At 54.8% G+C, this 16,010-nt stretch overlaps 1 protein-coding gene across 1 annotated transcript; it reads right to left on the reverse strand.

Annotated features, from left to right (window-relative positions):
* Positions 1-1,912: 1,912 nt before the first annotated feature.
* On the reverse strand, positions 1,913-14,247 carry CUNH6orf132 (chromosome unknown C6orf132 homolog). Its single transcript, XM_065740371.1, has 5 exons — positions 14,057-14,247; positions 10,863-10,978; positions 6,191-6,266; positions 3,026-5,741; positions 1,913-2,666 (listed from the first exon to the last, which is right to left on the reverse strand). The coding sequence occupies exons 1-5, from the start codon at positions 14,199-14,201 to the stop codon at positions 2,561-2,563; spliced, it is 3,159 nt and encodes a 1,052-aa protein (XP_065596443.1). The 5' UTR covers positions 14,202-14,247; the 3' UTR covers positions 1,913-2,560.
* Between the last annotated feature and the right edge of the window lie 1,763 nt (positions 14,248-16,010).

Genomic DNA, 16,010 nt, shown 5'->3' on the forward strand with positions numbered 1-16,010 from the left:
AGCCAAGAGGGAGCTCCCAGCGGCTGAGAAGAGTCCTCACTGCTCATTGCACTGAACTGCCTCGCCAACAGCTCTGACAGCGATTTCCTTGGAATGCAAACAGCTCCGTGTGGCCTTGGCCTGTTTAGTCTTACTGAAATTCTATTTTCCTAAAGCAGCAGGGATAACCCGCCCTGTCTAAAGAACAGAATCGTTTCAATGCTTCAAACACTCACGCTAACCAGTTTTACTGGGAAGTCCTACCGGGTTTCATTACAGCTTAGTCCATATGCATTCCCAGAATGGGCGTTCTTTGAGTAAATAAATGGCTGTTAAACAAACCTGACTTACATTCTCATGCTTCTGCTATTTAATTTAAAGCAGTGTCGATCTGCTAGAAACGAGACGCTCCGTGTTACAGCGAACTGTGAACTGCACGCCTGGGTGAAAGAGTACACAGAATTCAAAGCAAGTGCCGGCGTTGGACTTTCACATTTTGCTCTGACAAAAAAAACAACAATTAAAAAAAGAACAACAACAAAACCTCTGTTGGGGATATTTGTTGAGATTGAGCAGAACTCGTAAGAGAGGAAGACAATCCAGAAATTGCATGTGTATGCATAAAGAGTTCCACTCTGAGTCTGAAGCCCCCCAGCACGTCGTTCAGCTGATCTTAGGAATTCATTTGCAGCTTAAATCATCACGCAAAAATCTCCATCAGGAAGCAAAAAGATCAGGTCTCAGTATTATCAGCTGAACTCCTTTCTTTCAGGGGAAAGTGGTGAAATCCCACCCCAAACGTGTGAAACTCAACCCCGGGGCGACACAGACAGGATCACAGCTTCACTCCCAGAGATAAATAAGTGCTCTCAGGACGCTCAGGGAACGTCCTCACTGGGGGGAGGAGATTGGCAAATGGTTGCTCTACACACAGCTCATGAGTGCAGGGAGTTACTGCCCAGTTCCTCCATAGTTACTTTCCTCCATAAACCAACATCCAGACATTTAAAATGTGCTGCTTCAATACACTGAGCGTGGCTGGAAGCGTTCCAGGTCACTGTGAGTTACTGGCATAAAAACATCCTATGAATTAGCTATTAGGCTGATTATGGTGTTTGCATTCTCGTTTTATTCACAGCAAAGCTTAAAATACTTTGAAGCCTCTGCAGCACTGGAAGCAGCTGTTAAATTATTAGGTAGAGCTGGAAATAATGTAAAACAGAACGTCGACAGCGTGACATTAATAAAGATAACTTCTGAAATCTGCAGTGTGAGGGGAAAACTTATCACCGAGTTTTGAGTCAAACTGTAGAGCAAAATCTACCTGCAACACAAAGCAGAATAAGCTTGAATGGAACTAACGATACTGTATGATATTGAGAACAGAAAGTGCTTTCAGTGAAGGTAGACTCGTGTCTCAAAGTGCTTTAAGTTTGTCAGTGATTAGAAAATACTCTCTACAAGTTTTTACACCTATCTTACAGTGATTTGCAGCGAGCTGACTTGGGAAGACTTGTTTCTAATTTCAGGAAGTTAACTGTTCAAAGCGTCAGAGTAATACTCTCTCACTACAGCTGACCAAAGTGTGAAGGACCTTCTTTCAGACCACTCTCCCGTCGCACAGCACCAGCTCCTTCGGGCAGATCTGCACCAAAGCATCCACGACGTGCTGATGGAAACAGCTGGAGGCAGGCCCCTCAGGTACATCACACCCCGGCGTGTCAAAAAACTTTACAGTTACACCAAAACTTAGCCTATCCCTCCCCTAGATCAAACTAAAGCCACACCTCAGAATAACAGCTTATAAGGATCAAGCAGCTTCAGGCTTTCTGTGGCACAAACAATCCAAGAGGAAGGCACCATCAGTACCATTCTGGTGAGTCGCTGATGTCCACAGCTCCAGCAGAGGGAAAGCTGCTGAACGTCTCACCCAGCCAGGCCTCACAGCTTCCCAGGACGAAGAACCAGCAACACAAACACGCAGGCACTGAAAGGAGTGGGAAAGCAAGGGCTGTGCTCACAGAGCAGCTGCACCCAGCCCTGTGGATGGGCACTGAGAGCTGGCTTAAGGCATCGGCGTAACGAGTTCACTCAAGGCTGAGGGGGCGGTGATCCAGGCATCCTAAACTATTTCTATCCAACTGACCTCATGTTCTTAATTCCCCTAAATTCAGATGCATGCTGGCTTGCTTCCATTACACACATCTCCAGCTTTGGTTTCTTCCCACTCCCAAGCACAATTAAACAAACAAAAAAACCCCTGATCTCTCCACTGACAATGATCTTTAAACCAAGGGTCTTTTACATTTTAGAAGACCTACCAGGCTGCAAATTTGAAAATAATACTGGGGGAGAGGGAAGAACAGAAGGAAAAACATCTTAGCTCACATAACAGTAGCCGGTCTGTAGTAACTATGCTCCATGACAGTCTTTTTGAAGAGTCCAAGTCCCAGGTTTGCTCTCCACATTCATCCGCAGCAGTGTTTGCTGGCCAAGTGGAGAAGACTTCCCCCCCACCACACACCTCATTATCTCTCCCCAGCAGAAGGATGAAGGCAGCAGGGCAGCAGTATGGACAAGCCTATCGGTGCCCACTCTGGTAGGTGTAGGAGATGGGCTGCCGTGCCCCAGGTCTGACTGTGAAGGTGTTGGTGGGTCCGCCATACTGCGAGCTGCCGTGGGCAGGCCTGGAAGGAAGACAGTGGGGAAGGTCACCAAAAGCCAAGGAAGCCATCTGTATTCAAGATGACCACGCTTTTCTACTGAAGCAAGATAGTTTCAATAGAAGGTTTCCTCTCCTCTCTGCCAGAATCCCCTCCACCCAGAACCTCCCCACCCACGGTTGCAGGGGTAAGCGTGGTAGCAGGGTGCCAACCCCCAGCTTGTCACCAGTACAACCCCTGGGCTGCCCTTACATCCCCACCGCGGAGCTGCTGGACCAAGACCCACTACAAAGCCTTTCCCTCTGCCATTTGTGGCAGACGACCCGAGGTGTTGCTTCCCCACCAATTTCCCAGCCCAGGACTCAGTTCAGGGAGGCACGTACCTGCCAGCTACCAAGAAGTCCCCATTCTGCCCCTTGTACTTGGCGTCAGCCCCGCTGTATGGCGCAGCTTTCCCAGCCGTATCGATGGAGGTACGCCTGCCCTGTGCACTACCGGGGCCATTCCAGTGGGCAGAGCTGAGGCGACGGGCCCCATCTCCAGCTGAGGAGCCGTATGCCCCAGAGCCATAGGATGGGAGCACCGTGCCCCGGGCAGCTGCTCTGGGGTAGGAGTGTTCAGGCTCGGAGACGTAGAGCCGCTTTTTGATCAGTGGGCGACTGCTCGGCCCTCGGCTGAGGTAACCGGTAGAGCTGCTGTAATCTGAGCACGGCGGTGCCAGGTCGCCATTCCTCCTGCTCTGCTCCGAGGGCTCCTGGCTGCTCCCATAGCCATAGGCACGGCCGTAGCCAGGCCACCTGAAGTACCGCGGTGCGTCGGGGCCCCAGCCGCACTCAGGGAAGCTGGGGGACTTGTGGTTCCCCTCGCGGCTCTGCGGGATCCCATCGACCTCTTCCACATCATTGCTGAACTCAGGGGGCGGGGGGATGATGGTGTAGTCCAGCGCTGTCTCCCCGTTCCCCTCCTCCTCTCCAGGCTTGGCATGGTGGGGAGGGTCGGGGTGCTTCGGCTGCCCCAGCTCCAGCAGACCCCGCACCAGGCTGGAGGTCGCAGCCCGCTGCTGCCTGGGGGGCTGCCCCTCGCCCACCGCCCGGCCCTGCTCGGAGGAACTGGAGAAGGATGGTGGCTTGCTCTGAGCTGCTGAGGGCCGGGGCACCACGGTGAAGGAGCATGGCTTGGACTCGTGGCGGTAGAAGCTGGTGCTGGAAGCGGTTTCCGATGCGGTGCTGCCAAATTTGGCGTGTGGCCTTGCCCTTGGCAGACCCCCGGCCTCGCTGCCCAGCCGGCCCCGCTGTGCACGCTGCCGGGCTGCCAGCAGCAGTGCCATGGGGGAGCCCCGCTCCACCCGCTCTCCCGTCACCGGATGGATCAGCACCTCCTCCTGCCCTGTGCCTGGGACTTCTGGGGGGCTTCTGGCCGAGCTCGGGGGGCTGGCAGGTTCAGCTCCATCAGCCCCAGCCCGGTGCACTTTGTACTGGAAGATGGTGGCATTGGGCTGAGGCGTTGGGGAAATGGGGGGTGATGAGATGGGAGGAGAAGGCGGCTCCTCCACTGGTTTCGTAGGGGGGCCTGGGGAGCTCACAGCACTGTCAGGGGAGCAGGGAGCAGGGGTTGAGCTCTCCATGGCCTCGTTTGCAGCAGGGACAACAGGAGGAGCAGGATGCTCCTCCTGCTCTGTTGCCTTCTCCACAACCGCAGCAGCTGCTGGGGCTGGCAGTGAGCTCAGGGCTGGTTTTGGTAGCACGGTGTCACCCGGCTCAGGGGGGCTCAACCCCAAACGTGAGGCACTGCTGCCATCCTCAGGGCCCTGCTTCTCACCACCGAGCCCCACAGCTGGCTTCCTTTCCTTCTTCAGGGAGAACACGGCCTCCAGCTCACTCCTGATCTTCTTCACGCTGTGGGGCTGCGCAGTGGGGCTGCTCTCCACAGCTGGTTGTGCTGCACCGGGGTGGACCCCCATCATACTGGGGCTGCTGCTGGGCCCCTCTATCTTCTCGCTCTCTTCTCCTGTGGGTGATGACAAAGCTTTTCCAACAAGCCCAGGTCCATCAGGCCCACGGCTACCAGCATGGTTGGTGCTGCCATTTGTGGGCTGGGGGGCTGCTGGTCCCTCCAGCTGCCTCTCATCCCTCCTGGGGGAGCACAGCAGGGCTGACAGCTCATGCTGCAGCCGGCTCAGGCTGCTGGGATCCTTCCAACCATCCTCACAGGTCGGGTAGTCCGGAGGGGGCAGCTCCAGGTCATTCGCAGTGAGAACTTCAGATTTTGGAGGAGAGTCTTTGGTGTCTGTTTTTGGCTGGAGGTTCTTTGGCTCTGAGCTGAGCGGTGAGGACCGGCTGCTGAGCACAGCACCCGGCTTGGGGCTCAGCGGTGGAGGGGCTGCCTTGGTGATGGGCTGTCTCAGCGGTGGATTTCTTTCCTTGGCTTCTCCAGCACGAGCTTTGGCAGCAGGTCTGATGGTGAAGCAGGGTGGGAGGGGAGGTCGTGCGTGGGGCTGCCGGGCAAAGGGCTCAGGGCGAGAGGGCTGGCTCTCCTGCATGGGGATGGAGGAGGACCGGGCTGGGGCCGGCGGGGGCACCTTGAAGGATCTGGGGAAGGTGAGGTGAGGCTCGGGGCACTGCTTGGGTGGCTGTGGGTTCTCCTCTGCGCTGGGGGCAGGCAGCACCTTGGTCTCAGCAGGACAGAGTGGCCCCTCATCATCCACCTGCCTGGTGTTCAGCACTGTCTCAGACTTCCACTTGGAGATGCCATTGCTGAAGGGTGCAGGGGCCTTGCAGAGCGGTGGGGCTGGCGGGATGAAGTCCGGAGGTGCTGGAGTGGTGGGGGAGGGCAGAGCGGAGCCTGGGGGTGGTGGAGGTGCCACGGCAGGGGGTGGTGGCACTGCCTCAGGTGGTGGCAGTGGCAGTGCTTGGGGTGGTGGAGGGGCTGGGGGGGCTGGAGGTGGTGGTGTGAGCGCCCGCGCTGTTGGAGGGGGTGGGGGGGGCACTGATGGTGGCGGAGGGATGTCCTCATCCTCATCTTCCCCTTTGAGAGCCTGTGGGCGCAGGTCCCCCACCGAGCTGTACATTCGGTAGTTCCCGTTCATCTGGGAGCCAGGGCCTGCATGGAAGAGTAAGAGCAGGGTGACACGAGCACCTCCACCAGCACTGCAAAGACCACAACTGCCTCTGGCCATCTGCCTTCCTAGGAAGCTGGTTTATTTTGCTCAGCAGCTGTCTAAAGCTTGCTCATCATCGGTCTAGACACCAACCCGTGCAACTCACTGTGGGATACCTGCTTTGGCAGGGGGGTTGGATGATCTCTCGAGGTCCCTTCCAACCTCCACAATTCTGCGATCTCTAACAACCCCTACATCTCAACTTTTAGAAATGGATTCGTTGGCAACGACCTCAAAAAGACATTGATAGCAGGCTTGATTGTAGCATAAGAATCTCAGGATCAGACCGCCTGCTCCAGAGCATGGCACGTGCACGCTTCCTTCACAGATCCCCCAAACCCAGGGAATCACTGAATGCATTGCACTGAAGGACATCAGAAAGATCCCTTACCAGGAGCTGCCTTTTCCTCAAAGTCTTCGGGCACCGACGGTGTTGGCACAGCCACCCCATGGGATTCCTGGGCGTTCTGTTGAGAAAACAGAGCTGTTTTATGCCTGGGATATTAGAACAAAGGGCTGACAAGCAGACAGTGGTCTGCACAGCTGGTAATCCAAGCAAACAGAAACCTGATGAGATCCAGTGCCACTTCCTAGCCATAGAGGTACTGTAGCAGCTGCTGTTGATGCTGTTCAAGTGGACATGGGAAGCAGCTGAGGTTGCACAAGCCACAGGACAAAACTCTCCTTGCTAGTCAGGTGCAGACAGGCTGAAAGGAGCGTGGTTGTTTCACACCCAAGCTTAGGGCTCCGCAACCTGACATCAGCAGCATTAGTTTCTCACCATTCACCTATCAAGTCAGTTTAATCACTCTCTCTGGTTTTGCGGTCATGGCTCTGCAGCAAGCCCTGACAGCCTCTTCCTCAGCCACTGAAGCTGCAGAAAGGCTTCCAGGGTTTTGAGAAACTCTGGCACCAGCATATCTGAACAGGACAGGGAAAACTGCTGCCTGCGTGGTTTGTCTCACTCTCGATCACTCCCTTAGCACTCATGCTGCGAATTCAGCAGCACATTTAGCTGCTGCAGGACCGTGCCATTCAGCAGCCTACACATCTGTGAGGATGCCCACAGCCAGGGCAGCTGGGATAGTTACAGCCGCCCACTGGGAGATATTCACAGCATGGTGACTCACCTGCAGTGCTGACCAGGGCTCCTGCCACACACCTGCCAAAAGCAGAAAGGCTCTCCTCCTTCCTGCAGTGACTCACTGTAAGGTTGGGGTTGCTCATGAGATGTACAGTAACGCACCCATGGCTGAAACACAACCTGATGCTGAATCAGGCTGCCACGCAGACGTAAGAGACTGACGCAGTGCACTGGGCTTTCAGATACCAGTGCTGAGGAAAACCACAGTGAGGACATAGCAGGAGCCCTGGACACACCACTGCATGGGCTCTGCCCTCCCAGGCCAGCCCTCACAGCTGTTTGGAGCCCCATGTGCAAAGGGGACATCTGTCAGCCTCCACTGCACACAGTACCTAGACAATGATTGAGCCAGTGCCCTTTGCCTTGCACTGCTACCAGCACTGTTTTCATAGGAGATTGCTATAGTACTCCAAAGTCTGCCTGCTCAAAGGTTAAGCTCAGTGCCTACAGCCAGCCCCGTGCAAGGCACAGGCAGCACACGAGCATTACACACCAAGTATAAGGAGATCAGGAACACGAGCTGCTGGGGCAGAGCTGATTTCAGCAGCAGCCTGAGCTCCTTCAGAAGGGCTCTGCAACCTTCCCATCCCTATGCACTAAGGCTACTGCCCTTGCAAATTCTATTGTCCTATATTGATCCTGTGATCAAAACCCCTCTATAACAATAAGTGAGCCAGGTGAAGGCAAGCCCAGAGAGAGTTAAATGGGAATACAGAGCTCATGGAATTGCACAACTGATGAGGGAATCTCATGCTGATGGGAAGCCAAGGTCTGCTGAGGCACTGGGACAGAACCCTGTTAGTGGCAGGGTGCACCAGGTGAGCTTTACAACCTCAGCTAAGAGCTCCGTACCTTTCCTAAAGGTACAACACAGAGGAAGGATCCTCAGCTCCAGCGGAAAGCCAGAAGGGAGGTGGGGGGTAACAGAGTCACTTCAAGGTCAGAGAACAAAATTGTCTGATGCAACCTAATTCCAAAGGCCGAAAGGAAGGACACAGTGGTACCTATTTCCCACAGAAATCCATTGCTGCCAGACCCCAGAACACACTGAGGGTTCCTGCTCATTTACAGGAGAACAAAAACGTCCGAGCACTCACTTGACCTGAATTAAAAGCAAAGTGTGCATCAGACATTTGGAAAGCAGTAAGTAGAAAGGGAACAGCAGACAGAAGAGTTCTATGCAAAACTGGAGGAAACAAAGTCCACACATCATAAATGAGAAATTTTGGACATGTTACTTCAACAGGTCCTAAAAACTGGGCAGGCCTGTTCCACACCACAGATTTCTGTAGCTGTCGCTAATGCTCAGCATCTGAAAACCCACCCACCTTCACATCACAACCTGGCTTCTAAAATGGAAAGCATTTCCAACACGCTGCCAGCCTTGAGAGATGACCAGAAAGATTATTTCCTTCTTCTGTGTTTGCCAGGGGTGTGACCAGCCCAAAGCTCCCGCTGATTCACAGCGGGCTGCCGCGCTCGTGGGTGGTGCACCAGGAACCTGCAATTCCAGTTTGTGGTGCTCGAAATCAGATTTGTGTGCTGAGGAGCCTATTAGGGTGAGCTTTCACTGTAACAACCAGGAATCCCTTTCCAGCACTGGGACGAACTCAAATATCCCCTGTCTCCAGCAGGAGAGCTTGCCTGTGCTTGTGGCCCCCAGTTCCCCCAGTCTTTCCCATGAACTGAGTTGGAAGGAACCCCCAAGGCCATCTGGTCCCACTGCCCTGTGCTGAGCAGGGACATCCATCGGGTGCTCAGAGCCCTGTCCCCATACCTTGGGCGTCTGTGTGGATGGGGCACCACCTCTCTGGGCATTTCCCATGGAAGCCCATGCTTCACACCCATTACGTGAGCTCAGTTTAAGGTCACTCCTTAAAAAAAAAAAGAGCACCCAAATAACTACCTTGCATATTGGAGGTCTTGAAGAAGCCAACTACTTCCCCAGACACAGACAGCTGCCTCCAAACCCCATTCTGAAGCAGAGCCTGGGAAACTTGGTGGCAAACCAAAGGAATTTCACCCCCTATGTGCAAAAGCTTTGCCTTCACCTGCAGCAGAAGGGGACATTGCACAGAGAGTGCCCTGCCTGCTCCTCCGAGGACTGCTGGTGCCCACCGGTGTGCTGGGAGGGGGCACTGCAGGGCAGGGTGTGCACATGGCCTGACTCAGCCACCCAGGAGCTGCTCCCCAGCACGCTGCTGGCTGGGGAATGGCAGGGGTTGGGTGGGAAGGAAGGGTTAAGGCTGCAGGACTGCCCAGCACAAATATGTGTGTGGCAGCAGAAGCATCTGTGCCAAGACAAATCATCATCAAGCCTGATCAAAATAATGCAAATATCCAACCCAGACTGGTCCTTAGAAAAACATAACTAACAGCTACCACCAACTTCTTCACTTAAACACACTGCTCTTGGAAGAGGAGCACAGCAAGAGGGACCCTCACTCTGGAGGAATCCCCCCCAGACCAGATATGACCCGAAGACAGCAGGAAAACAACACTGCCAGAGTGATAGCCCCAAGTATTAATTCCATCTGTGCTGTTTACTTCAGTACCACCTTCACTTCCACTAAAAGATGAGCAGATTCAAAAACCCAGTGAGTGCTATGGGGTGCCAGCTGCAGTCATGCACTGAGCTCTGTGATACTAGAGGAGATTTTTGTGCACTGCTCCTAATTGACTCAGCTCACATGATTTCTTTCACCCACTGTGGTCTTTTGGAAGGCACTGGGGAGGGTACAGTCCCTTTGTAACTTGCTAATTATGCTCTCCAGCTGCTCTATGGCCTCCCCCCTAGTTGTCCTCCTAATGACACCCATGCAACCCATGAACCCAGGTGACAGCAGACCAGCCCTTCTGCTGCAGGTGATGACTGCTCTGAAGGATGAGGATGTACAAGGAAAACATCCCTTGCTCAGACAGGATGTGCTCGTCAAGACCAAGAGCTTCTAAGTGCGTTCAGTGACCCGTGTCTTTCACTTTGGATTTAGCTGTCACCATCTCCAAACTACCTCTGAGCAACCACACGCTTCCCTGCATCTACTTGAGGTAAGGCCACTGGAAAGGTGCATTACACACGAGGACAGCTTGCTCAGCACAGGTGGCAGTGCAGCATCAGAGCCAGCACTGAGCAACTGTGGCTTTTGGAGGCAGCAGCGTCCCAGCTGCGGGTCCATGTGTGCTGGCACTCCTTGCTTCGGGCACTGGTAGCTCTGCACAGAGCTGTATCCCACATGCAGAGATTGGGGAAAATAACTGTGCAGCAGCCACAAGGATGTGTGATAGTGTCCTGACAATGCAGGTGTGACAACTGCCCACAAAACCCACTGTCCCATCCCATCCCCGGCCTCACTGGGTGGAGGAGCTCTGACCAGGGGCATGACTTCAACCACCACAAACCCATCTAGCAACACAAAGATGTCACCTTCAGGGTCAGCTTGTGACATCTGACATTCACATCTGGTGTTTGGGACACGGGAGGTACTACTCCTTTGTCTCACACCAAAACAGAGAGATTTGGAGTTGGTGCAGCTCTGCAGACACCTGCTGCATCGCCTCCTCACTCCCGTGCCAGAAACAGGAGCTTTCCTCCTGCTCTATCCAGACACCGGATCAGACATTGCCAGCGGTGGTTACATAAAGAGCACTGCCAGCCAGATCTGTTCATCTACACACAGCGATTTTGTAAAAAGGAATGGAAGTACAAGGCAGATAATGCTCACACCTCTCACCCGAGCATCTCACCAGTGCCCAACACGAGCCTTGAACTCAAATCACCTCCTAATCCCCTGCATCTATCATCATTACAGAGCAGTTTGGCTTTTCATTTCTTCTCTCTCCCCTGGGGAGGAGGGTGAGGGAAGCAACCAGCACGGCTGGTTCTGGGTGCCAGCCCCCAGAGCTGCCAGCTGACACTCACCAGGGGCAGGAACGTCAGCAGGGGCCGGACCCTGGGACGAGGCTTCAGCGTTGCAGTTCCGGAGTCGGTCATTGTCCCAAAGCGATTGTCACCATAATACACTTCAATCACATCCCCTGAGAGGAAGAGAGGACTGTTAGCAGCAGCACTGCATCAGGAAAATAGCGCTGGGCAGCACCTCGCTTCAGAAAGCACTGAACGCTATATCAGCTCCCAGGAAGGGGCAAGGAGCATTGTGTTGTATGGGGTATCTGAGCTGAGGGGATGGGAGGCAGGCCCGGGCTCCAGGTGCTAGAGGTGGGAGAGCACAGGCATCAGGTCTCTCTGCCAGGCTCATTTCTAACAGCAACTCATCATAATTAACCTCGGAGGACCAAAAGTCACTACAAGCATCCAATTCACTCCCCCCCCAGACTGGATCTGGAGAAGAAATATGCCGCTCTGGGACAGCACATCGATGGACACAGTACTTCCCCAGGAGGTGCTTTCTGTCCCCTCCCTGTGTACTGCCAGCAGGACATGTGCTGGGGCCACTCATCCAGATGGGCATCCCCTGAGCATCCATGAGCATCCCTCTGCACGTCACCGGACGTTTCTCTCCCACAATTGGCAATGGAGGACAACCTGCTCGCCACAACACTGAGCCTCCAGCCAGCTCTGTGCTGTCCATGAAATGCCACGATGAGCACAGAGCCCTGGCACTGTGAGCAGAAGCTCTCAGGCCCTGCTGGTTCCCAGTTTCTACCTTCAGCCACACCTCTCAGGCCGGTTTATTTCTGATGGTGAATAAAGCTCATAAAATTACTTTAATTGCATTTTTTGTGTCTGATTAACAGCGTGAACTTACAAGCAGAAGCACCAAAGCATGTGAACCCCACCTTGGCTGGAAGGAGATGCACCAATAACTCCCAGCCAAGGAGACCACCACTGAGTACAGGGGGCTGAGAAAGGATGGGGGGAAGTGTGCTAAGTGTCTGTGACCAGAGGAAGGTCAGCAGGAACGCTCCCACCCAACAGATTTAGATTGCAGGAGGATACAGCAGAAACCAGTCCTTCTGCTCCACTGATGCTCAGAAGTGAACAGATTGATTTTCTCCTTGAGAAGTTTGGAAGCACAGTGCCCAAGCTCCCATGCTAAAGCGTGAGGTGCAGAAATAGTTTCTGTCAAGTCCTGTACAGCAGTTAAAGGCTGAGGAGCAGAAGTTGCACAAGCTCAGTGGGAGCAGAGGGCTGTGGTTCCGTATCTCCACCACCCCCAGGCAAGGCACCTGGCACAGCTTGTGTCCCCTCGCTGCCACCCCCTCCTCGTGCACGTGGAGCCCCTGGTGGGGTCTGTGGGCAATCCTGGGCTGCCATGGCACACAGCCGTGCCTGCTGAGGCCTGACAAACTTAGAGTGGGAAGGAGACACCAGGCACTGCATGCATATGGACGAGACCAGGAGGCAGGGCAGCATTTCTCTAAAATAGTCAATGAATCAGAGCAGGTCCAACTGGGGCTTGGATGGATGGAATGCAGTCTAACAGTGCCAAGCAGAAATCATTAAACAGGAACCTCTCCTGCTGAGCAAACTCAAACACCTCAAAGGGACTCCAGAGAGCCTGTGGGCCTTGCTCTCATCGGCTGCAAAAAGCTCTGCTCTCCAGGGACCAGCAGAGAAACAGCTTCAAACTGAGCTCAGTGGGATAAGGGGATGGCAAGTGCTTAGCTGCATCCTTGCAGAACAAAAAGCACTTTCTCCACCTGGAGTGAAGGAATTGGCCACGGTGGGGGCTGGACATGACTCTGAAGGGGTGAAAGAACTCAGCATGAATTCAGAATTCAACCATGAGCTGTGGCACCAGGTCCAGCCAGGCACGCAAGCTTCTCCTTCCCCCCATCACTGGTTGCCCTAACATACAGCCAGGAGTATCCATCATCCTTATGGACTTCCCTGAGATGCCAGGAAGTAATTATTGTTACTGTTAATTTAGCATAACCCCTCGGGTGACCCCACATTCAGCCAGCAAGCAAACAGCCAGAGCCAAGGCCAACGCATCATGGGAATGTTGATTCAGACAGCTTTGTGGAGCAGAGATAGAGCAGTTCAGGGACTCAAAATAATGAGTATTTCCTATTAAGACACTGAGCAAGTAAACTCAGTGAGAAAACGTATTAAAGATCACAAGGTCTTTGATCCTAGATTACTAAGCATCTCTAGCCTGAATGCATTTAATTAAAGTAAAATGAAGTGCTTGTAGTTGTGCTTTCTTTGCTAGATAAACAGGACCTGCCTGCTGCAGGCCTGTCACCAGCAGGACTGCACTGTTTCCTGGAAGGAGAGCTGGGAAAGCTGTGGAGCTGCCAGCCCCTCCGTGGCACTCAGTCTGTTCTGAAGTCATTCGTGTCCCCTCAGACGTGGGAAACCAACGCTTTGCAACACATGCAATGGAGCTTCTTCCTACTCCAGGGTTGGTTGCATCACCTGGAGCAGGCACAGCACAGCTGGGATGTGCAGCGAGGGGGCGGCAGCACTCACTACGTTCAGGAATCTCTGAGTCAGTGACAGGCAGACCTACTCCCTTCCCACGTTGCTTAACTCTGTTTACTTTGTACCAAAAAAAAAACAACAAAAAAACCCAAGGTAGGGATTCACACAGGCAAGGGACTCTTCTTTGGCAGCCACGCAAAGCTTGGAGAGGCAATGAGTGCACGAGGCTTCACTGGGTGAGATGAAACCATCCGGGACCCAGTGGGGCCCGGGAGCATCGCCCCACTCCTCGCACCGAGCTCACGCTGCGTGCTCACACCACGACCATTTAAATGAACAGACGGCACAAACACCCCGAGGACGGCAGGCAGCGATTCAACCGCTTTCGGTGATGTGCCAGCTCCGGGACCTCTGGCTTTGGCTTTGCAAGCCGCTCTGCACGGCAGCTCCTACACCTGCAAGGAGCGCCTCTGTGCCGCCCCGCAGCCGCGGGAGCGCGCTGGGAAGGAGGAGGTTCCCCCAACCTCGGCTGTAATACCAGCACCCCCACCCCATCCCCTCGTTCACGACGCTTCGAGAAACGGGTTCAGGGCTGAGAGGCGGGCAGCGGACACGAGCTGGGAACGGGGCAGCCCGGGGCGGCCCTCCCCCGCCCCGCAGCGCTCCGGGCCGCCCCCTCCCCGCGTTCTCCCCCCGCGGCGGCGCGGAGGAACGGGAGCACTGACCGGTGCCGCCCGCGCTGTCGGAGGTCACCTCCTGGCTGAAGATCCAGGGCGGGTTGGTCGCGAAAAGCGAAGCTGCGGCGGCGGTGCCGTGCTTCTTGCCGAAGAGGCGGCTGAAAGTGCCCTGCACGGAGTGATGCTTCTTCATGGTCGAGCTTCGGCCGCTCCGCTCCCGGCACCGAACCTCCGGCGGCACCGGGCCGCTGGGAGCGGGAGGCAGCGGGCAGGGAGAGAGCGGAGCGGCCGCAACACCTGGCCCCGCCCCCGCCAGGTGCCCGCCCCGCTCCTCCCGCCGGTCTCTGCCTCCCCCCCGGCCCCAGGTGCGGAGCCGCGGCGTTTCCGATTCGTCCCCGGAGTGGCGAAGCTTTTGCCCGACGGTTGTCCGTCTATCCCGCGGCTGTAGGGTCATGGAACGGCTTGAGTTGGAGGGGACCTGTAAAGGACGTCCGGTCCCACTGCCCTGCAGTGCACAGGGCTCTGTCGGTGCTCAGAGCCCCATCCCGTGCCCTTGGGTGTCTGCAGGGATGGGGCTTCCCGAGCCGGTTGGCCACCACCATGAAAAAAAGCCCTATTCACAGAATCACAGAACTGTAGGGGTTGGAAGGGACCTCCAGAGATCACTGAGTCCAACCCCCTGCCAAAGCGGCTCCCAGCTCAGGGTGCACAGGTAGGTGGTTCGTACGAGCATGGAAATAGCTGGGCTATTTCAGACACAGAAGCTTAAAGACAGCACAATTTGACCCCAGATCGTTCTTCTGTTTCAAGCACAGAAGCGTCTCACGCTGCCATCAATTTCCTGACACGCAAATAAGAGCTGAGGGTTAATGAGTAACCTCGGTTATTAATAAATGATGGGGCTTTCTGGAGAACTTTAAACCCCAAATAATCGTCGGAACATTAACTCTGAGGCACAGCCACAGAGTAAGGTCCTCCTGAGCACTTATTCCTGCTTTCTTTTCTGGCAGCCAAAACGATATCGATTTCTTTCCAGGTGACAGCTATCACCTATGGAATCACTTTCTGAAATCATGCTCTCCACAGCTTTTCCTTCACACACAAAGTGTGTGGGAACAGTGATACGGCAAAAGGGGAAATCCAACCGCGTCGAGAAAAACCAGGGAGGACTGAGATGAAGAGAGCCAACAAATGGGAAAGAGGATGGGAGCTGAGAGGTCGGACGTGCGGATGCTGGGGCTGATCCAGGCTGTAATATTTCAGAGCCTTTCCAGGATGCAGTGGAAGCACCGCACCCCACACCCGTCCTGCAGGCTGATGCTGCCGGGGCGGCTCCGGGCCTAATGAGCTCTGTAATTAGCGTGGCTCGGCCCTCGGGACTGTTACCTTAACTGCTGCTTATGGGGAGGTGGAACGGAAGCGATCCTGCAAACATCTGAGTGCATCTCCTGCACGCCCCGGGTGTGCCTGGGGGCTGCAGCCGTGTGATAGCCGGGACCCAGGGAGGAGAAATCAAACGAGAGGAAGGAAGGAGCCACATGCTGCCAGATGGAGCAGATGTATTCTGCTGCGGTGGTGTTGTGCAGTGATGCGGGGGGGGATGTGTGCTATGCAGTGGCAGAGCGAGGGGATGACTCCACCCCTTCCACCATCACCGGGCGTTCCTGTGCCCTACAGATGGGGGTCACAAGAAAAACCTCGATGGGAAGAGCAAAAGAAAAGCACACTAGGTGTGATGCAGGCTCCTGCACAGAGCACACTCAGAAGATGTAGAGAAGATGCCCCACTTGGTGACAACTGTATTTCAAGGCCCCCAGTTTGTGGGGCACGGGGGCTGGGTGCTTGGCAGGGAGGAATGCCAGCTGACTCTGTGGCACAGAGGTAGCCCTGCTCGCTTTGATCCCAGCACAGGTGAGCACCCCAAAACAACCTGCCTTTGCATCAGCACAGGGAGCTGAGCCCAGCAGATACACATCTCCCTGATGAGAAGTGCCTGTGCAGT

Source organism: Cyrtonyx montezumae, unplaced genomic scaffold (genome assembly GCF_038088225.1).
Source record: "Cyrtonyx montezumae isolate F1298 unplaced genomic scaffold, pur_monq_1.0 scaffold_26, whole genome shotgun sequence".
Lineage (NCBI taxonomy): Eukaryota > Metazoa > Chordata > Aves > Galliformes > Odontophoridae > Cyrtonyx > Cyrtonyx montezumae.

Excerpts from the sequence above, each read along its gene's own strand:
- CUNH6orf132 (XM_065740371.1), bottom strand. The coding sequence starts at position 14,201 with ATGAAGAAGCATCACTCCGTGCAGGGCACTTTCAGCCGCCTCTTCGGC. Across the intron at positions 10,979-14,056 it reads CGACAGCGCGGGCGGCACCG|GGGATGTGATTGAAGTGTAT; the intron begins GTCAGTGCTCCC and ends TCTTCCTCTCAG. Across the intron at positions 5,742-6,190 it reads TGAGGAAAAGGCAGCTCCTG|GCCCTGGCTCCCAGATGAAC; the intron begins GTAAGGGATCTT and ends TCTTCCATGCAG.